This window comes from Ursus maritimus, unplaced genomic scaffold, assembly GCF_017311325.1.
Source record: "Ursus maritimus isolate PB19 unplaced genomic scaffold, ASM1731132v1 scaffold_31, whole genome shotgun sequence".
Lineage (NCBI taxonomy): Eukaryota > Metazoa > Chordata > Mammalia > Carnivora > Ursidae > Ursus > Ursus maritimus.
The window spans coordinates 20,765,171-20,786,865 of record NW_024425675.1 but is presented as its reverse complement, the minus strand read 5'-3'; the positions used below and the strand labels follow the sequence as shown (position 1 = coordinate 20,786,865).

The following is a 21,695-nucleotide window of genomic DNA, read 5'->3' as shown; positions in this document are numbered from 1 at the left end:
TCTGCCAAAAATCTGTGGAGAGAAGTCTATTGGGTGACTATCCCAAACGCTATTTCTTTTCTAAGAGAAAGAAATAGACTTAGCTGGCAGATATCTTTTGCCCTTTCTCTGTTCTTTTCTGGAAGGTGGCTCGGAACGTCAGATGCTTCGCTCCCGTCCTGCAGTCATGAAAGGGAGAGATCCGTGCTCAAGATGCCAGAACTGGTTCTTGGGTGGTATCAGGGAGCCACTGTGTAAACCCTGAGCTGCCTTCTTACGGTTCTCCAGAGGGAGACCAACTGGAGATGTATGTATGTATCTATATCTCTAGAATATAAATGATGTAAATTTTTAAATATATTAAAATTTAGAAACTACATGTAACTACATAAATGTATATGTGTCATAAGGAATTGGCTCCTGTGATTGTGGAGGCTGAGAAGCCCCATGATTTGCTGTCTGTAAGCTAGAGACCCAGGAGAGATGATGGTAGAAATTCCAGTTGGAATCAAATGCTTGAGACCCAGGAAAGCCAGTGGTATAAGTCTTACTCTGAGGGAAGGGGGAGACCAATACCCTAGTTCAGCAATCAGGCAGAGAGAGAGAGAGCGCATGTGCGGTAGTCTCCCTTACCCACAACTGATTGGACAGGGCCCACCCACACTGGGAAGAGCCATCTGCTTTCCTCAGTCCACTGATTCAGATGCTCATCTCATCCAGAATAATGTTTAACCAGACCTCTGACACCCGTGTCCCAGTCATGTTGACACAAAAGTAACCATCACAGCTGCCGCCTTCGGGGCCTCCTGTTTTATGAGACTAGTATGGGGTCATTTCCAGGACTGTGTGTTCCCTCATATGCCGCTGGATTCAGTCCCGAAGCAGAGTGTACGTTCCTCAGGTTTCTTGGCTTTCGGCGTCCTTGCGACTTGGGGCAGGTGTGTGGCGGTGCTCCACGGCGCAGCTGCCTCAGCCGGACGGAGATCGGACGTGGCCACATCCCGTTAGGTGTAGATACATGTAAAGTGCGTCCGGTGCATGCTGACACCAGGTCACTTCAGCTGCAGAAAAGCCCTAATCGGGCTGATGTGAAAGGCAGTTCAAATACATCCGGGTGTTCGACACCCAGAGGAGTGCTTGTGGCCAGTTGTGAAGATTCTGTCACCCAGCTTATTAGATGGAAGCATCTAGCTCTTGGCCCTCTCTGGGGTTCTCCCCAGATCTTCATTAGAATAAGACATGACTTTGAGAGGACCAAGTCCTAAATACTGGTTATGGATGTGAAACATACTTGAGAAAGTAGACGTTGTGACTTTGTTATTTTGGGGAAAATAGGCTTTGACTTGCTCTTCCTTCTGAGACCGTGACTCACTTTACATTCCTATGGGCCAAAACGACCCTTGTGTCTTTTTGTCCTTTATAACATTTTTTAATCTCAAGATTGAAGATCGGCTTGCTCTTAATGTGGCGGTAGCTTTTCCAAGTCTCTCTGATGTTAGAGCCGTGGGGTCCGTGCCCTGACGAGGCGCCGTGGGCCTGCTGGGGGGCCGACGGGGACAGCTCGGGGCCGTGAGGGCCACACTGCTGGCCACTGGGCGCGGGTGGCCCGGCTGTTCTCTCCCCGCTCCCACCACACCTCCCCCAGCGGCTGTGACACGAGACGGCGAACCACGCTTCTGCTTTGGTGGCTCTTGTTGGGTTCCGCTGACCGCGGTGCTCGAGAGACGGGGCGCTGGAGGAGGGGGAGGGGCGTGTGCTCCCTCGGCTTTCCGTCCCCCCCAGAGATGGCGCAGCTGCGGCGCTCCGGCCCGGCAGGACGGTCCGCTCCTGAAGGACGAGCTGCTGCCCGTGGGCAGTTTTCCACACTCGGAGAAGCGGCTTCATCCTGCCCCTCAGAGATCCCGGCACCGCCGGCCGCTGCCACCTCTCCTGGGGCCTGGAGCCCAGCTCTGCGGGTCCCGCCAACTTCCTGGGGCGCTCGGCAGCCAGCTGCCCGGCTGAGCAGCACCCCGGAGGGTGACTTCAGCTCCACGGGGCACCTCCTCCCGCTTCTAGGTTTTCACATTCCCTCGGCTTTGTTTCCCTGCCCCGAGCGGTGGCTGCTTCCCTGTGGTCCTCTGTGAGATCTAGTGTCCCGTTTTGCTGTCCCCTCCTCACCATCTGGGTGACAGTCCAGCCCTTCATAGGAAATCCTCTCATTAAGATCACGGGCGTGGTCTTGGACTCTGGATCCAAAAGGCAGCCAGATGGGCAGCGCCTGCACAAAGGGAGGGGGGCCGGGTGTCCTAACATCGAGACTTTCTTCCTAGATGATAGGATTCACCCCGGGGGCTGACTGAGGGCATGGGGAAACCCGCATTTTCCCTGCTGTCTGGTCCCAAGGTCCTGTCCTTGCTGCATACTCCTTGCTCCCCGCTGTGCTCTTCCACGGTCTCCTCAAGACATCCTGTCCATTCTTGCGGTGGCTTCTCCTTCCTTAGGACCTTCTTGGTTTTGCTTTTCCCTGTGGATCCCCTTGTCATCATCTGTCACTCTCCCCAGGAGCTTCTGTTGTCTTACCCTTCTGTCCTGCCACACGGCACTACAGAAACCAAGCTGCGTCAACCCATCAGTGTCCTCCAGAGCTGCCGGAGGGGGTTGACGGCCACCCAGTGCCTGGTGTCACCTGGGCCCTACGTGATACCTGGGGACATTCTCCATCTTCTCTCCTCTGGGGGCTGTTCTCAGCGGACTGCTCTCTGCTGACCCATCCCTTCTCTTTCCCATCTCGCTTAGCTGCGGCCCTCCCGTCTCTGCTTGTGCCAGGCTGGCTGCGGAGGGACCTTCAGTGCTCCCTCTGTCCCGCACTCCCCCCACACTCCCCAGCAACTTTCCTTACTTTACTTGGAGGAAAAGCTGTTTTCCCACATGTCCTAAGCAGCATCTTCCCTTGCCTGACCCTGCTTTCTTAGCACCTTATAATGTGTTCTGTAATCGACTTATTTTCTTCCTGCCTGCGCTCCGGATCTCATCGAAGTCTCTTCAGGGCCTGGATGCCGCATCTCCTTGGCTCGCTGCAGACAGAAAGAGAACGATGGGTGATCATCCAGTGGTGGAAGCAAGATGGTCGGGGGATCCCAGGATTTTTGGCCTGACCCTGGACGGCTGGAGTTGCCTGCAGCTGAGCTGGGGAAGGTGGTGAGGGAGCAGATTCGGAGGGGAGGCTCGGAACCTCCGCTCTGGCCACGGCAGTGTGTCCGACCTCCCAGTGGGGGTGTTGCTGGGCAGGAGGACGGACAAGTTTGGGATGTCAGCCCCCAGGTGACGTGTAAAACCACAAGGCCAGGGGAGCGCTACTGGAAGCGTGGTGGACGACCAGGGGGAGGAGCCTGAGAACATCTGGGACACGCCGATGCTGGGGCGCCAGGGAGAGGAGACCCACCAAGGAGGCCGGAAAGAGGAGCCCCGAGCGTTGCGAGCAGGAAACCCTGGAGGACGTCGCATCCTGGCCTTCCTGTGGACCAAGGGGATCCACTGTGTTGTGTTACTGGTAAGTCACGTGAGCTGAGAACAGAGAATTAACCATTGTCTGCGGCCCCGACAGCAGTGGTTTTGGGAGAGTGGGGGAACGAAAGCGTGCCTGGAGTGCGTTTGACAGAAAACGGATGAATGAATAAAAAACACAAGGAACCTACTCGTGTGTAGGGATAGCAGTTTATGGACAGAAAAATGGGTTTCTGATAAAAAAATCTTGGTGCAATTGTAAATGTATGGGCTCTGTCAGTGTGCTCGCTGTTTCCATTCCTGCACTGCGGGCCTTTCAGCTCCTGTCCCAGGGGACGGTGGTTGGGCGGGGGGCGGGGCACGGGGCGCCTTTGTGCCAGGCAGAGGGTGGAGTGGGTTCCTGCCCTCCTCGCAGCCGCGACTCCTTGGACGAGCTTAGTTAGCAGCGAGATCCCGTTTAGACACTTGATTTCTTCCCCTTTGGACTCCTTTGAATCTTTTCCTTCTGTTTAATGTTGGCGACTTTGTTTGCCCTTACGTTGTGGTTGTGTGTCCGTGTGTAATCTGTGGGAGTGGAAGCTTCTGAAGACCAGACTCCTCCCCAGACACGCGGCCCTGAGTGCTTGCCAGCCTCCCCAGTGCTTCTCCGACGCTCCCTTTCCAGACGATCTTAGGGAGGAGCTTTTTCGAACTGCTGTTCTGGGAGAAAGAAGTAAACGGCCTGGGCTGTTTTTAATGCTTTCTCCTGGGATTTTTGGGTGTTTGTGTTCTCGCTAATAACCAAAATGATAGCTGTGTAGTACTTGTTAGCGCTGTGTACGGGGCCGGGGCGGGGGTGGTGGGTGTGTGTGTGTGTGTGTGTGTGTGTGTGTGTGTGGTGTAAAAGGTGGGGAGAAGTGGGAGAGAAGGGTCTTCTGTGTACCAGGTGCCTTCATGGGGTCGTCAGGGCTTAATGAAGAGATACTGGGTTCGTCTCCTGAGCTGTGACATGTTCACACAGAAAAGACTCACGAAAGATCTGTTTGTTTGTGTGACACAAGCCTCGGAGCGGCTGGTTGCTTTCCCAAGGAAAGGCCTGGAAGCGGAAATGTCCTAACGAGCTCGCTTCCGACACGCTTCGTGTTCTCCGGGGATCGTTCTCACTTTTGCGGGGGCTTAGCGCCCTAGTGGCAAGTGCTTCAGCAAGGCCTTTCCGTCCGGGGGTGTTCTTGGCTTCCAGACTTCGGGGCTCCTGTAGGGGAGGGATGCCTGTCGGGCGAGGGGGCCGGGACGCAACTGTAGCGCAGTCTCTATGAAAGTAAGCCAGTCACCGTCTTGTCGTTACGTGAGGGGCTTTTGGTGCCCGCGGGCCCCGCAGGCTGCTATGTTGGCGATATGACTCAGGTGGTGGGTGACAGGGTTTGAGGTGTCGTGTGAGCACAGGGTGAGCGGCAGTGCTGGTGAAGGTCTGAGCATCCTGTCTCCCTGATGGGCCGTTGGCCTCCTGCACGGACCCGGGCACCGCGTGGGGGCGGAGAGCCCACCGATGGCCTCCGGCCTCCGAAGCCCATATTCCCTCAGGGTCTCTTCCCTCCATGAACCACGCCTGGCATGAACTGCCAACGGGTAACTCCTTGTAGCAGTGTCCCGACAAAGACCTCTAACCTCAGATCCCTTTTTGTGGCAGGAGTACAGAATTGAGAATGTATTATCTTTGTATACTTTACAAGGCAGTTAGAGTAAGGGAGGATTAGCCTTGACCTCACAAACTAAGCTTATCTGTACCTAGCAAGCCAGTAAGGAGATCAGCTTTCTATGGACTTTAAAAAGGGGTCCAGCGAGGCTGCAGGCCCCTGAATTAGATTTCCAGAGCATGTGTCACTTAGAAACAAAATATCCAAGAGGCAGCTGAGATCTTTTCATTTTGAAAATGCTTTAATAAGTGTTGACAACACTGTTTTGCAAAATGTAAAGAAAGGTACTATACAAATTCTTAATACAAAAAGAATAAATTAAAAGCAGATTTCTTTTTAATTCTGCAACTTTGTCTACAACATAATCCTTTTCATTGATTACAGTTGAACAGAATCCAGTAAAATCATTTTCCATGCTCTACAGTCAGTTTTCAGGAGCAGCCTAATAATCCTTTCTCCCCATTATTAAACTAGAGTCCATTTTACACAACGTGTAATAGACGACTGACATGAATGGATATGCAAAACTCCACACCTAGTTAACTAAGCAGTAACTGGTCATCTGATAGCACCTGGAGGGGGTCTGCTCTATTTAGAACTAACACTGAATGAAATCAAATTGGGATTTTAACAGTTTCAACACTCACCTGCATATAATAAAATAAAAAAATCCACCTGTCTCCCAACCAAGTCTGATGAAGTGTTCCCACCAGTCTTCAGGCTAAACAGGCAACTTCTTACACGTATCTGGAGAATCCAGGAGGGGCTTCGTACTCCACCTTCTTTTGTTTTAAAGAAATACGGATCTGCGAAGAGCTTGCAAGTGCTTGTTTACAGTAACGCCTGTCCCACCACACTGGTCATTAATCCTGTCGCTGTCAAAGGACTAACACTGCGTACATTTTGTAGTAACTGAACGCAGCTCAACAGTAAGACCTGCTTTACTTCATCTGTGTCTTTACTACCAGACCGTCGTGGCGTTTGAACTGTAATTCCCCTCCCTCTCCGTTCCTTTCTGCCTCCTGAATTCAAAACCCAAGTGTTGAGAAAGCATTTTCGTCTGTCATTCCTTGTCACCCAGCTGGGCTAAAAGCGCGATCCGAGGGACTGCAGACCGTTTTTGAAACTACGGAACGTGCTGTGTAACCTGCAGCCACGTGACCTCGTGACCTCTGTTTCTCTGTACTTTCCTGTTGCACACAGTTCAGTCTGATTAGCCGTGTGTCTTTGGGGTGAAAGAAAAATGGCCCAGTGTATAATGTTCTGAATGGGGAAGGAAAAAACCTGTTGGCCATAGCTCTGATCGTCAAAATGCGAGCAACAAAAATACCCCCCCCTCCGTCCCCCGAATCCGTTAATAACACTAGAACCAGTTTTGTTTATCCCGCAGGGTTTACCCAAGTGTTCTGTGAATATTCGTCCCTTCCCCGAGCTGTGTCACCAGTCCAGCGCCCTCAGGACTGGGGGGGACACCAGGCCCTGACTTGTCCGGAGTGGTCCCAGCGTGCTGTGAGCCCACAGCGCTTTCCAAGCAGCAATAGAGGGAGCTTCGTTAAACTTACTTTACGGGCCGTCTTCCCTCCTGGTCTGGTAGTCTCATTCTTCTGGGATTATACATAAAGAAAACGAAGATTTTTCTTTTTACGCTAAAGCTAACTGCGGTTCTCTTTTCCCACAAAACTACCCCACCCCAGCTCCTGTCCCTGGCTGTCAGATGCCTTTGCAATAGGAAGTTGTTACAAGTGAGAAAAACTGTCCCCTCCCCCCCGCCCCCCACTTGCGCCAGTAAGCACAGCGTACCACCTCCGTGGAGACCGTGTTTGTGCCATTTTGAATAACCCAACTAATAAGAGTGTGCGCTTGTTAGGATTATAAAAGTATTTTTGAGGCCTTTGAAGATAGATGGCTTTCCAGTTGTGTCTTAAGCATAGCTCAGAACACATGTAAACGTGCAGCTCTTTCTTCCCCTCTGGGTTTCTGCGGACAAATGTGGTACGTACGTCAAGGCAGCTGCCGATGCCCGAGGCATCCGGGCCCGCTGGGCGCAGGCGCGCTCTTCAGCCCCGCTCCGCCTGCTCGCTAGTAGACACGGGAGTAAACTCTTCCTACCTAAGGGCATAGTTGGGTTCTTGGAATAAGTGGCACATTGGTAACCGGGTGCCGAGAGAAGCCGGGTCTGAGTTCTTTGTCACACAAGTGCTAACAAGTATAAAATGAACCACGACAGTTAAACACTCGAATGGATCGTGATGTGCTTTTTCCCTTGGTTTCCCATAAAAAATAAAATCAAACACCTTGTGCAAAACAATAGGACACGCTTTTACTGCTTGTTTTAATAAGAGAGAAGCGCTTTTGGCAATCCCCACCTTCCGTTTCCTACACATCCCACCAGGACCGCAGCTCAGTGCGGTGGCTTGGACCCGACCCCGTGCAGCCCGGGCTGATGGCGCACCCTGCTCCCTGCCCGCAGGCCTGTCCTCCGTGTCCGCGCCCCCGGGACCCGAGGCAGCGGCGCCGCTCTGGCTCCCTCCACTTGACCATCATATGGGTTAGTTTTCCAGGCTCTGGCCTGAGAGAAGGTGGGACGTTAAGGGCGAGGGATAAAGAGGGGAAACAATTTACAAATGGTTGACTTTTCACTTGTGATGAGTAGTAGCAGTTGAGAATTTAAAAGATTTCATTGCAGAAAGACTGTCTTCCTCTTGGCCCCTCTTATTTATTTTTAAATTTTTTAATCTTTGGCAGCATAGAACTGATTGTGATCCTCGGGTGCGTCTCTGACACGTGAAGCTTCCTTTTCCGTTCTCCTTCCCCTCCCCCAACAGCCACTCCCCCAGGGGATGTTTTCCAGCCTCGGCTGAGTATTCGCCGAGCAGAGGCGTCCTCGTCACCAAGCGCTTGGTGGGCCTGCGGGTGGCAGGCTGACCGCAGCGTCACAGTCCTTCTGGATCACCCTGTACGTGAGTCCCCTTTCCTGTTCTCATGCCACTTGTCCACAGGAATTGGATGTCCACTACCTTCCCTGGTGGTTCCCGGCCTGGGGGCTGTCACGGCAGGGGGGAGCCACCAAGGTGCCGTTGAGGATTGGTGCCTGGCGCTCTGCGGGCGAGAGCGCCAGGGGACACACAGTGGGACCGGAACCTTCCAGAATGTCTCCTCAGTCAGGTTTTTGAGGGTGAAGGGGATGCGGAGACGGGAGGAAAAAAGTGCTGAGGGCCGAAGCTGGTGCAGGGTGACAGTGCGTCTGGGTAAGGCAAATGAGAGGCAGTGAGGTGATCTCTGAATGGCGTTGAGGCGGTCAGAGTGAGGCCGGCTGGCTCACACGAGGGTCCCGGGCTTGGCTTTCTCCTGCCCGTACCACTGCACGTCGGCTAGTTCTGGATAGAGGGAGGAATCCAGGAAACAGCTGTCAGTGTGGCTCCTGCGGGGAACGCAAGGAGAGCGGCGGGTTAGCGGAGGAGCGGGCAGGCCGAGCGGGGGAGGGGCCCACGGCCAGGAAACGAAATCCACATCCGGGCCAGAGCGCCCCGAGGGGGACGGTGGAGCGGGGCTCTTAGGCTCGGCCAGTGCGGTCACCGGGGACGCGGAGCCGGCTTCCTGAGCGGGCCCTACCCTCGACGCGGGCTGACTGTGCTAGCGCCTCGGAAGCTTCCAGAGCTCGGGACCGCACAGGATTCCTCAGGTACCACCAGTCTTCCCTACGTTTTTATTCTGTCCTAGAAGCACGTTCAAAATGTCAAGTGAAACAGATGGTATTTTGAAAAGAGTTTAAAACATTTTTGAATCCGTGCTATTTAAGCAACATGCATGGTTTTCGGATTATAAAAGTTGTAATGGAGCACCCACAGGAAACAGGGGTGGAAACAAAACGCTGTTCAAGTCCCCGAGGTGTGCCTCACCGGGAGGCTGGGGAGTCCGGGTCATTACAGGACGCCGGAGCCGGTGTTCGGTACTCGGGCAAGAGCCCCTCCCTCCCGGGCTGGCTCCTTGAGGGCAAAAGTAAAGGTCGGCCTGCACCTCTGCGAACACGGGAACGGGGGTGGCATCTGCCGGGTGGGTGTGCGGACGGGGGCCACGGGGCGGGAGCAGCCCCCTGGGGCCTGAGGAGAGGAAGGCCCGCCCTCCTCTCCCCTGCCCCGCCGGCCACAGCCCTGCTGCTGGCTGGCTCAACTCTGGGCTCTGCTCACCAACCGCGTGTTGGGCCTGGAGCCCCTTGGGTGCTGTTGCCTCTGTTCCTAGTGCCGTCCGAGTGTCGATGTGTACTGATTCCTGCAGGGACGAAACTGGGGGCCTTCAGCCTCCAGGTATTGAAGGGACACGTCCTGTGACTGACATTGGTCTGTGTGTCTTTAATGCCCCAGAGCATAGGCCGTTTCGGGGTAGAGAGAGGTTTTTGGGAACATCATAAGGGTTCTGCGTACATGTCAGAAGAGACCTGTCTCTCCCCTGCTGCTGCTCTCCCCCACCTGGCGCTAGGGTGGGACGGGTGAAGGAAAGCGATCCTAGTCCCGTGGGGTGCAGAGAACAGCGAGGTGAACGAGCACCTTCCTCCCCGCCCTGTGGGCCAGTTTGTATGCGAGAAGCCGCGGTCGTGCCCACCTTTCTGACTGGCTGACCTCCCTAGGAACGAAGGGATGAAGGCATTGCGGATTTTGTAAACGTTTCTCATCTGGCTTTTAAAAAACCCACGGGAGTTGGAAAACCCGAGGCATCAGTGGCATTCTGTGGCCTTTACTGAGGGTCCTGGGCCTGGACCTCCTGATCTAGTGGGATGAATGCTTTCAGAAGCACAGTGACATACAGGTGACACATAGGCCCTTCCTTCTGATGCTGACCATGGGACCTATTACAGTATGGAAGCGGTGGAGGGCTAACTCCCATGTACCCACCCTGACAGACCTGCCTTTTGCCATGTGCCTGAGGGACTGAGAAAGTTTTCCCGGCCGAAGGTGGTTGAATCCACAGGGGACATATGCAGTATTTTGGGGGACAGTCCCTAATTCCTTGATGGTGCCCCCCCCTCGCCCTCCTCCCCCCGGGGGGACAAGTGACCCAGGTGGGCCAGTTAGAATCCTCCACGGTCACGGACTGCTTCAAAGAAGGGCAGAGGCCCAAGCAGGGCCAAGCAGCCTTCACCCCAGGCAGATGTGGGAGCAGGACGTAGAGGCAGGGCTGAAAGAGAACGAGCCGGGTCCGGCTCTACGTGTGCCCTGAACCACGAGAGGGGCACGGTGGTGCCGGACTCATTTATAGAACAGCTGGATCCAAACTGTTTCTGGACGTTGGAATAAGTTCAGGTTACCTGGTCAATACGGCTAAAGCGTCTACGGAGAAGACATTTAGGATTTTCATTCACCTAAGTTCCAAATAGACTTTCCCCTTCTTTTTTCCTTTCTGGTAAGAATGATCTTGCTGAAGTTTGCACTTCAAAGAAACTGCCTACAGGCTAGGTCCTGGAGGAGACCGGATAGAGCCTTTAGGACTCAAAGACACAGGAAAGAAGGCATGTTCCTCCAAGAAGGATTTTCTTTCTTAAATCCAAATCTTTTAAAATACCTGCAAAGCCTTTTTAGGTGAATAGGCGAGGGAGGTTTTGGAATTGGTAAAACAAAACAAAAAACCATGGGGGGGGGGGGGGGGGGCTTTGAATTGCTTCCAGAGCTGTGTGACTGTTCCTATAAAGATGGAATTTCTAAGACAGGGACATTTGTTTTTGGTTCCTCAAGGACTGGGGTTGCAACTTGATTGAATAAAAGCCAGTAAGATCTTTAAAATTTACTCAGTTGAATTTTGTTTTTTAGTAGTTTGGTGGTAGCGGTGGGATCCCAAGGAGACCTCTGACAGCTCCAGGGACAAGAAGAAACACAGGCAGCGATATCTGTGAACCCTGAGGTCTCTGTCACCCTTTCTGAAGGCATGGGTAAGTTCCTCTCGGTTCCGACTCTGCTCTCTGCGTTAAGTTCCCCATCGAATTGGCTTCCTGGTCCAGCGTTCACATTGTCTAGACTGACGGGAGGCTCTCCTAGAGTCCTCAGCCCTGGCTGAGTCTGCAGGGCTGGCCAGGGCCTGGCGGCTCAGCTTGTGCTGGCAGGTGGCTGCACCTGGAACATCAGGCCCTAGCCCTCAGTTATTTCCCGGTGCCCTGCACACCTCCCGCCTCCTGTTGGCCAGTCCACAGTATGCTCTCTGTGGTTACCGCGGGTCTGTTCATGTGCACGTGAGGTAAAGGAATAATCTGTTGTTAAGGAGAATCTCAGAAGCCAAAGCTGCAAAATTGGTGGGTGCAGGTCAAGCACTTAAAAGCTGTTAGAGTGCTTGCCCCCTAACTCGAAGACCCCTGTGCTAGGGTACGTTGGTTACAGAATGGGTTAGATGGCCACCAGGTCACCCATCGACCTCAAGAAAACTTCTGTGCCGCGAGGTACACTGTGAAAGGCCCCGAGATCCCCCACGTGGTGGCACATCCCTCCTACGTATTCATTTCTCTCTGAGAGACCAAAGACTCAGCTGAACTGGCATCAAGTTCTAGAAGAACTGAGTGTGCCACCTCCCAGCGCAACTGCTACTTCCTGTCTAGAAATGGTGCTCACGGAAGCCGGAGGTAACTGCAAAGACGGCAGTCTCAGTAAAACAAGCTAGAATTACAGTGGCCACTGGGAAGTGGTTTCAGTCCAGAGTGGAACTGGAGGATGTGACCTGGAGCCTCTCAGGCACGTACCCTCGGAAGAACAGAACCTAAGCACCGAGAGACTGGTTTCCCGTAAGGGCCTGATCTACAGAAGACTGAGACTTCTCTCCTGAGCCGGGAGCACCTGCCGAGGATTTCTCCCCATTCTCAAGCCAGTGAACTGGGACCACGGGTACTGCTAGAACACTCGCCACCTTTCTAGGAGACCACCTTCTGCAAAGCACAAGACTCCTGTGTAAGGGTAAGGTGCTTACGGACAGGCAGGTTTCACACCAGGTCACCTGTCAGCCACGAGGAAATCCTGTGCAGTGAGGGACACCTGGTCTCAGGTCAGACAAGCAGGGCAAAGGCTGTCCCCCAGGAAAAGGAAATACCCGATAAAAGGCACACCGTCAAACCTTGCGGGAAAACTCCAAAAATGGGATCCCAGTCTTCTCAAGGCTCTCTGGGTGCCCCCACCCCCCAAAGCTCGAGGGATTTTATGCTAAAAATAGTTAAGGTCTCTCCCGCACACAGACCAGCAGTGCTGAAGACAACCTGGAATCCCAGTGGTCGTTACGAGGAATGTTCCAGTTAGACAAGTTCATTCATTTAAGAAGTGCACGTGAATGCAAGGGTTCCCAAACAGAACGGGATACCCGTTTTAATTGGCTTCAAAATTCTGCAACTCCTTTACTGAGAGATGCACTGCAAAAGGGTAATGAAAAGTTCAAGACAGAAGCGGTACCTAAAACAAAAGACCGTCTAACCACTGGCACTCCTGCTAGTCCCCTTTATCCTCCTTTAGGCCCAAGTACTCGTGGTATTAATCCTTCATCTGAACAGTCTTTCCACCTGCAGGAGACCCTCGAAGGGCTGACAGGACTCGAGGGATTCTCTTGTAACTGCTACCAGTTCTTCCTCAAATAGCCAAGGGAAACTAAACCTGGGACACCCTTGTCAGATTCTGGTAATGCATGAGTTACGCTCTGTACTTTAAACCCCACTTGCTCTGGAGCCCACAGATGGGAATCCTGGAAAAACTAGCAGAAGCCAGCGAAGGGCGAGAGTTCTTACCAGAGTCCTCTCCCCCAAGTCTCCGTAGCCCACTCGAAAGAGGAAGGTCACATTTTGTGTCCCTTCCTTTCCAACTCCAGACCCACGGGTTACTGAACCTTTCTCTCCCAGGGACAGATGTTGCTCTCCTGTGTCCTGAGAGCTTGGCTTGGCAGCCATCACGTTGGGGCCCCCAGTATATCGCCAGGCAGAAGTGTGGGTTGAACCCCATGTGTGGCTGGGGTCCTGTGCTTACTGCCAGTCCTTGCGAAGTGTCTCAGCCTCTGTTTTTGGTCATCTTTGGGAGTGGCTCTGGCTCAAGAGAGTGGTATTCTTTGTACCCTCTCTTTTGTATCCGTGGTGTGTGCAGTACTAGCAAGGACTATTGTTTGTAAAATTGTCAAAACCTGACGAGAGCTGAAAGGATTTCTAAGTAGCTCTGTGGTCAGAAGTTGGCTAAATGGGAAGCATCCAGTCATCAGAGCCTGACAGCAACTTCTTGGGGGGCTTTCTCCCCTAAACCAAAATGAAACCATGTCCTCAGAAGGAAAGAAAAACATTTTGAAGCCAACTATTGGAAGGATTTACTAGAACAAGCCAGAGAGTGAGCTGTAAATCTGGAATACAGGAAGCTTCTGATTTCTGATTTCCTTCCTACCTGAAGATCTTCTTGATATCAAGCAACAAACGGAAAATAAATGTAGCGGGATGGACGGGTCAGCCTGTGATGTCACTCAGGTCACAACCCAATTTCTTGAGGAATTAGAAACGGGGGTCCCTGTCTTAGCAAGTCACATCCCACCTGTCAATCCCCAAACCTTCCCAATTCGTCTGAAAAGGCTTGATCTGGATTTAAGAAACCAAAGCCCTTCTCCGAGGAACGATGGGAATGTTCTGCTTGAAACGGGTGGCCTACAAGACAGGTTCCTGCAAGTGCAGACTTCAGGGAGGTCATTCTTACCAAAGAGGGGGAAGGCTATTTGGAACTTAGGCGAATGAAAAATGTCTTCTCCCCAGATGCTTCGGCAGGTAACCTGAATTTATTCCAACTTTCAGAAACACAATTTGCTTCCAAGTGTTCTTTCGTAGACTTACTAGTCAGTTGTGCATTCTCATACTGCTCTCATGGCCAAAATTTAAAATGACAGCTGTTAAGATCTCTGTATGTCTATGGATGTATGCTGTAGGTGGGTGACATTTCCCTCCCTCTGGATGGTACTGCCAAAGTTAATTTGTAAAAGTTTTAACTAATGGGCTTAAAAAGCACTTATTATTAAATGAAGTATTCTAAAACTGTCACGAATAGAGAAAAATAAGCCACATATCTTTGAAGTTCATGTGATCTAGGATGAATCTTCAGTAAATAAAAGCTAGTTCAAGTTTGTAGGTTGAATTAAAATGGGAATATCTTCAGAGTTATCAGCATTAAATATAATGTAGATCCACACCTTTTATTCTACCCGCGTTCACTAGTGATTAGAATTCAAGTTCTCTTACAAAACTCGTTAGCAAGGAGAACTTGAGAAATTTTCATGGTTACCATGAACATACTTGTTAAGAACAAGTAAACGATCCACGTATTGGTCATGGTCTCGGTTTCTCACTGGGTAGAAGCTTTCCTTGTCAACAAACCCCTGCCAGTTTTGTAGCAACAGAATGACTTAAAAACCCCATCCTGACCTGGGGTGTCCCCACGGTTCTGCGTGGGGACCCTGGAGGTCATGTTCCTGGTCCACTGCTCCCAGGGCACGCACAGTCCATCCTGTGCCTCAGAGGCTGCACTGTCCTATCCCCCTCACTCGCCAGGATGGGTGGAAAGGACTAAAGTCATCATTAAAACCCCACTAGGAAAATTCTGTGCAGCTCTGGGATTTCTCTGGCCCAAGATGCTGTCATTGGTCCTTTTGAAGCTAAAGTCTTACCTTTTGAAAAGCTTGTTCCTTACAAGACGTAACTGGCAGATGCATGCATTTGCTTCCTTCCTAGTACTCTGACCCCCAGATCGCCCAGCAAGACCTAGTAAAATACTGCCACTTCATCTCTATTTCCAGAAACCTCTCACAAGTTCCAGAAGCTTATGCTGAACATGACCTGACCTCTGACTCCCTTCATGAGCCACATCCTGAAGGATACCCCGTACTGGAAGCGACCTCAATTGAAGGACTCCCTCTTCCCTGGTGTGAAAGGACCGCTCTGGTGCTGCTCCCCAGTTCCTTCATAGCTAAGCCTGAAGTCCTCCGTCCAGACTTCCAGGAGTGCCGGGACCTGAAGGGAACAAACGCAAGCTCTCCAGCCGCCAGCAGCAGCTGGCTTCCCCGAGATGTCGGACCAGGCCTCCATCACGACCCTCCTTTACTGTGAAAATCGTGACAGGCAAAAATGAACCAGACTCTTCCACCTAAGTGGTTTTTTTCCCTCCTGTTTGCTCCTTGACTTGGAAAGACTGTACCCTGCCCTCCTTACCTCCCAGGCGACTGCCAAGGGAGACAGCCCCTCAGACTGCTGGGTCTGCCTTCACAAACTCTGATCTGTCCATGATTTTGGAGACCTCCTGGGCTTTCCTGTAGCCAGTTTTCCTTCGTAAACCACATCCGAATTCTCTTCAGTGTCCGCTTATGCAGGTAAACTGTCACAGCCCGGCTTCCCAGTGCCGCCTTGTTACCTTTCTCGGGTGACACCTGTTCTTGACCAATTCGACACAGATTCCTGTGCACACCACAGTACGCTGGCGTCACCATGTTCTTAGGAGTACCTAAATCAGATTTGCCCCCGATCACAAAGAATTTGTGCAAGGAATTTAGAACAACTCTGCATGTCAGGCTCGGAGATTAACTTCCTGAATGTGCCAAAAACCTAACTGATCCCTGGCTTGAACGAGCAAATGTGACAATTTATGCCAACGAATCCATGAACAGTGCTGCTTTAGCAGGAGTGGTCTGTGCCCTGACAGGATTTGTCTTTGTCCAGGGTGATCATTCTCCTGGGGCCTCTGAGTGCCCAAACTGGCATATAAGCAGGCAACCTCTTTGGTTCTCTCACTGTACCCCACCTGTCCACAGCCAAACTGAGACACCTTATTGGTCAGCTCCCCTGAATTTAACTATCAGGTTAGAGACCAGGAAGCATTCATAATTCGGGAGTTGCTTCCTTTAGCAGATCCCTACTTCCCTGGTTAGGATGGGGTGCACGGAGGGCAGGACCCCAAACTTTGCTTTAACCCATCAAACCACTGCTGAGCCTAGTGCTAAGGCCATCGCTGCCCAGCAAAACTCCCTAGATTCTCTGCCTAAAATTGTCCTTGACAGTAGGCTAGCCCTCAGTTTTCTCTTGGCTGAACAAGATGTCTGTGCCAGAGTCGATCAACACGCAGACTTGGCTTAACACTTCTGGGGAAGTCGAGGTTCGGTTACAACAAGTCCAGTCTGCCTCATCTTGGAATTTTGATTTATTCAGCTGGTTTCCAAGAAGACTGGGCTTACGGTTTCAATCTATACTACAGTTGGGTCTTTCTATCCTATTTGTCATTTTGTTTTGTGATTTAAAGTACTGAGTTACCTATCCAGCCTTTGTGAAGGTAACAAACCTGATTGATAGCATTTCAAAGCCTAGGGCAAGCAAATGTCTCACACCTATACCCTTGACAAAGTCTCCTTGCCTTGACCAGCCACTTTGACCCAATATAAGTTGCTCACGTGTGGCCTTTTGCTTGCTACCATTCCCAAAGCTGTTCTCATCCTGAAGGAAGACATGGTAAAGAAAAAAGATACAAGTATGATGAAACAGAAAGAAACAATGAAGAAGCAACGTGGATCATCAAAAGGTGAAGTCCCTACAAAAAACACTTAGCAATATATTGGATGATTGCCGCCCCCAATGGGGGCTTGATCAAAAAGGGGAAATGTAGAACCAAACTAAAATGGAGTCACTTATGTCAAGGACAGAATAGAGAAAATCAGTGCAGGCTCATAAAGGAAAATTAACCTACCCTTACACAAATTATAGTTCTTCCCAGAAATCAGCAGAGGACACCGGCCAATCCCCCAAAAGCAAATTCTGTTCAGGCCCTTTCTGAACTTCCCTGTCCCCTACAAATATGTATACTTTGGTTTTTGGCATTGCTGCTTGTTCAAATGGGGCCGATGAAATCCACTTTCCAGTTCCCTCCTCTGTGGCACAAGATACCTGAGGACGGTCTTCCTCCGTTCCCAGGGACTTGCGCTCCATCTAACAACATCTTTGATCAAAAAGGGAAGAAAAGGGAAAACACTGCCCAAACAACATGGTTGATCTGTGATGCTTTCTGCAAAAGATCTGGAGCAAGAGTGGGGAATGTGAAAGGATTTCAATCTATAATGAAAGCAGAGAATATGAAATGGAGGAATCTCACACACGTCCCCTCAGGAGGACAGAACTTAAGAACTCAGAGACTGTTCCATAAAGGATTGACTTACAGAAGACTGACTGGCAAACAGGCCAAGGGGCTCTTCCTGTCCTCCAGCCAATGAACTTGTTTAGACGCTGGCTAGACTTTTCCCTCTGCACTCTTTGCAAATCCAGCCTGCCCCGAGCCCTCAAGCTGCAATTCTTCTGCCACTCCCAAATAAACTCTGTTTCTGGTCATTTGAGCTTGCCTCAGTTGACCTCCTTATTGAGGTTGTTAGCCATTATTGGGAACATTCTATTTAGACGAGATCATTCATTTACTTGAACCTGAAAGCAAGGTTTGTCAAATGCAACAGAATGGGTTACGTATTTTCACTGGCATGCAGAAGCATCCAAAAGGTTTCATGATTCCACAGTAGCTTCGTTAAGAGAGTCATTGCAAAAGGATAATGAAAAATGAAAGACACAAGAGGTACCTAAAACCAAAGACTGTAACAATGCTGTGTCTCTTACTACTTCCCTTGATCCTCTTTTACCTCTGAGTACTCATGACCTTCTCACCCTCTGACGTGCCTTTCCTCTCCAAAGAGACTACCCGCCCGTCAGCAAAGTCTGCCCCGTTACTGGTCTCAAAGGGGGACCTCCGCAGGAGCCCTTCTCATAGTGCACGGGACTCTGAAGTGTTTTCTGATAACCTGCGACCGGTTATTCCATTAAACAGCCAACAGGAAACTAAAACGGAAATTAATGGAAAACCTTGCCCAATTCTGGTAGATTCCAGGGCTAGAGTGTCCCTGGAAAATCTCAAAGGATTTATCTCTCCCTTTATAAAAGATGTTACACTAATTAGGTTTACTTGCTACGTTAAATTACATGGGAAGCTTTGTCATATAAGTGATAAAACCCTTTTAGATTATTTGTATAGATCATGTTGTTTGTATAAATGGCCTTGAAACTGTATGAAGTTTCTAGAAATCTGATATGCCCTGGTATAATGTGATTCATAATTCCAGTTAACTATCTTTCAAAGTTGTGTATTACAGAAGTAACCAAAATTTCCTTTGTCAATTTCATTATAATGAACTCTAATCCGATCTGAGCATTTTAAAGTGTTTTATCATTTACAGCCACTTGATTGTTTTCCTCTGATGATTTTGCAAAACTGAGACTCATGGAAAGGAACCCTACCAAGAACTCTTGACCCCTGACGCCACTGCCAAACTATAAGGTGCTGAACCCTGGGTGCATATCTTATGACTGAGGAAGGCTCCACCTGACGTCTGGTCCAGTGCAAAAGCTGGAGACCTCAAAATCAATTTGACGAGGAAGAGAGGTAGCAGACATCAAGGTTGACAGCTTCCTCCCAAGATGCGGGATAAGAAAGTTTCTATTCCCCCTTCCCTCTCTGACCATCCTTCCCCTAATTCTTACTCCAGGAAGGTCTTTATGATTCTTTTGTCCACCTTTTTCCTGGCCCGCAAAGATAATACCACTGTTCACACATCTCAGGCCGCTGCAAAGGGGGAGGTAATCTAACCTCCAAAAAACTGCTGGATTTCCCACGACACTCGTGCTCCTCTAGTTCCGCCCATCCCAAACTTCTGCCTGACTGCCAATGCTGTTTCCTTGGGCCGAACCCAACCCCTCTCTCTCATGCCACAGTCCCTGGTTAAGAACCCCAGTCCCAGGGAACTGTGCATCCAGGCTCTGTCCAAAGAAAGCGACACCAGGCAAGGGTAACCAAACAAACCAAACTCAGCCTCCTCTGAGTCCCAAGCAACAGACTCCAATAGGAAGGACCAGGAAGCATTCATGAATCAAAGATCGTTTCCCTTGGCAGATCCTACGCCTCCCGGACAGGAGGAAGTACGAGCGAGGCCACACCTAGGGGCCTCTCCTTCACTCTCGCAGATGTTGCAGAATCGGCTGCTAGAACACGAGCTGCCTCACAAATTCCTAGGCTCGCTGCCAAAGTTGTTCCGATGACAGGACAGCCCTTGAGGGTCTTTGAGCCGTGGTGGTGCTGTGGCCAACACTACTTGCTGCACTCGGATAGACGCTTCTGGGAAAGCAGAGACCCACCTACGCAAGACCACGACACACGCCAACGGGCTTAAAAATGGGACTCCTTCAATGGGGTCTTTCTTGGACATACTTGAGTCTGATTGGGTCCTGGGGACCATGGCTCCGAAGGACACGTTAGACATCGGGTGTTCTCTAATAACGACAGTAGTCCCGCTGGTGCACGCTTTTCTCTCAAAAGTTCTCAAAAGCTTTAATTAAGTACATGTTTGCAGCAAAGGATTTTCCTAAGAACAGAACTTCAGAAAAGGCACAAAGAGAATGACCAACGTAAAAAATGAACCTGATCTCATGACCTGTGAATACCACGCAGAAATTCAGCAAAACCTGTGAGAACTCCCGAGCATTAGCCGGGAGTAACCCTAATTCCTTAAATTTTGATCACATCTCTCGGTTAGGCTGAGAGTCCGATCAAAAGGAGGGAATTATTAAACACAAAACAGGCCCCAAATGGAGTGACTGATGCTAAGACCCACATCACCGAACTGAGACCTCAACTTAATTAGGATCAGTTTGCCCAGAAATGGAGCCTTAAACCAGTCCGTCAGGCATCACCTGATCAGCCCGAGTTAGGTCACGTGCCTGACAGACGCCTGCCAGGCCTAAGGTTCCCTTGCAGTAACCACCTGATGTGTTGCGTTAGCGTAAAGCCGCACTCCTGCCCCCTTCTGCCTGTAGGCGTCTCATCTCGTACAGTTCCTTTCTGTGCTGCGTGAGATGCCGCCCAATTCCTGAGACGTTGAATAAAGCCAATAAAGTCTTTCCGATTTCCTCGGTTCATGTTTTTGTTTGCACACCATCTTCCTCTCAAAGGCTTAAGCCCCCGTTTTCCTAATACCCATCTGCCAACTCAGGAGACTTTCAATAAAAACTTCCATGTCTCCTAATTTGTTCAGGATCTTGTCCTACCTTGTTTTTTAGGGAGAAGTCTGGCTCGCTTTCTACAACAAAGCAAGGCTCTTTGCTTTTTACCAAACAGCCCCGCCTGTGGCGCAGTTTTTGCCCGTGGAATGGCCCCTCTCCTCGTCCCTAACTGCCCCCCGCCCCCAACCCCACCCACCCCGAGCAGCGGAAGCCAGGTTCAAGAGGTATCTCCGTGAAGCCAGAGGCCTCCCGCTCCCCTTGGAATGCTTTCAAGTCTCAGAATAGTAAACACGTACGTCCTGCGCTTCCTTACGCTCCTTGTAGGGCTCCTGTTAGATTTTTCAAGCTGTGGATTTGGATGTGAACTCTTGCAACTCTGGTCTCAAGTGTGGTTCCTGGAACATAGGGTTCTATTTTTTGGCTGAATAAGCTTACAACTTTTTATCCACTTCTGAATGGTATCCTTATCTTTTTTTAGTTGACCCTTGAAATGCTATTTAAATCTCAGTGTCTTGTCTGCCAGTTAGATTCTGGTCTCTGGAAAGCAGAACCAGACCAGATGTTGTTCCTGGTTTTCTGCCCACTAGACCAGTGCTTTGCAAATCTGAATGTGCATTTGATTCATCCTGGGATCTCGTTAAAATGCAGATTCAAATTCATTAGGCCCAGGAGTCTAGCTTTCCAACAAGGCCCCAGGTAATGATGACGGACCGCATTTTGGAAGGCAGGGCATTTGGCACAGTATACATGTGTCCCTCAGGCACGCTGGATGAAATCATGGGTGACCTTCAGTGACTAGGTCAACTCGGTCTGCTTGAGGTGCTTTGTCATGTCAACTACAGGATGCTCTTCTTCCCATGGGCTAAACCATGGTCACTAACCCAGTATGTACACAGAGTCTGGAAAGGTCTTTTCTGGGAAGTAGCATCTAACATCTGCTATGAACACGTACATATAAATAGACCTCCACGTGTATATCCAGAAATAAAACATAAAAATAGCAGCTTCCACGCCACTCAGAAGTTTCCTTCTGGAAATTACGATTCGGCAGGGGGGATACATGCAGCACGTCTGATACCACAAACTCATGAGCAGCGAAGGGGGAGGGCTAGGAGAACCACACATTCCCTTACGGTACCTCTATTCATCAGTGCTTTGGTGAGTTGGAGACTCAGACCCATCCATAATGGGTGAGTTTTCTGTTGCTTCTCTGAACAAAGGAAAGCAGAGGAGGAAGAGAAGAGAGGTCATGTTAAAGAGAGGAACTGACACAGACATGATTAGTAGCTTATTAATACGTTGGAGAGATCAGCTAACCACACACCCCAGCGTTAGTGACAGATAATCCCAGCATGCAGAACTTTCAGCCCCCAGCAGTGAGTCAGGAGACCCGTTAGGTCTGTGAGGCAGGCAGGCTTTGGCACTTTTTACCCATCTCCCATTTTCTGTCCACATCACAGAGAATAGTTACTGGCTGTTAATGATCATTCACATCAATCTGTTAAAAG

The 21,695-nt window shown here is 50.5% G+C and overlaps 1 protein-coding gene and 2 long non-coding RNA genes across 3 annotated transcripts in view; 2 read left to right on the top strand and 1 right to left on the bottom strand.

Annotated features, from left to right (window-relative positions):
• Positions 1-463: 463 nt before the first annotated feature.
• Positions 464-15,047, top strand: LOC121106312. Its single transcript, XR_005838932.1, has 3 exons — positions 464-3,508; positions 10,937-11,055; positions 14,910-15,047. It is a non-coding gene; the product is annotated as an uncharacterized LOC121106312 (long non-coding RNA).
• Positions 7,449-21,695, bottom strand: part of FRMD4A (FERM domain containing 4A) — a 746,022-nt gene continuing 731,775 nt past the window's right edge. The window contains 1 exon segment of the mRNA XM_040645388.1: positions 7,449-8,556. Coding sequence (XP_040501322.1) covers positions 8,454-8,556 — 103 coding nt within the window. The 3' untranslated portion in view covers positions 7,449-8,453.
• LOC103664181 lies at positions 15,133-20,094 on the top strand. The gene is made up of 2 exons (XR_568938.2): positions 15,133-15,479; positions 18,369-20,094. It is a non-coding gene; the product is annotated as an uncharacterized LOC103664181 (long non-coding RNA).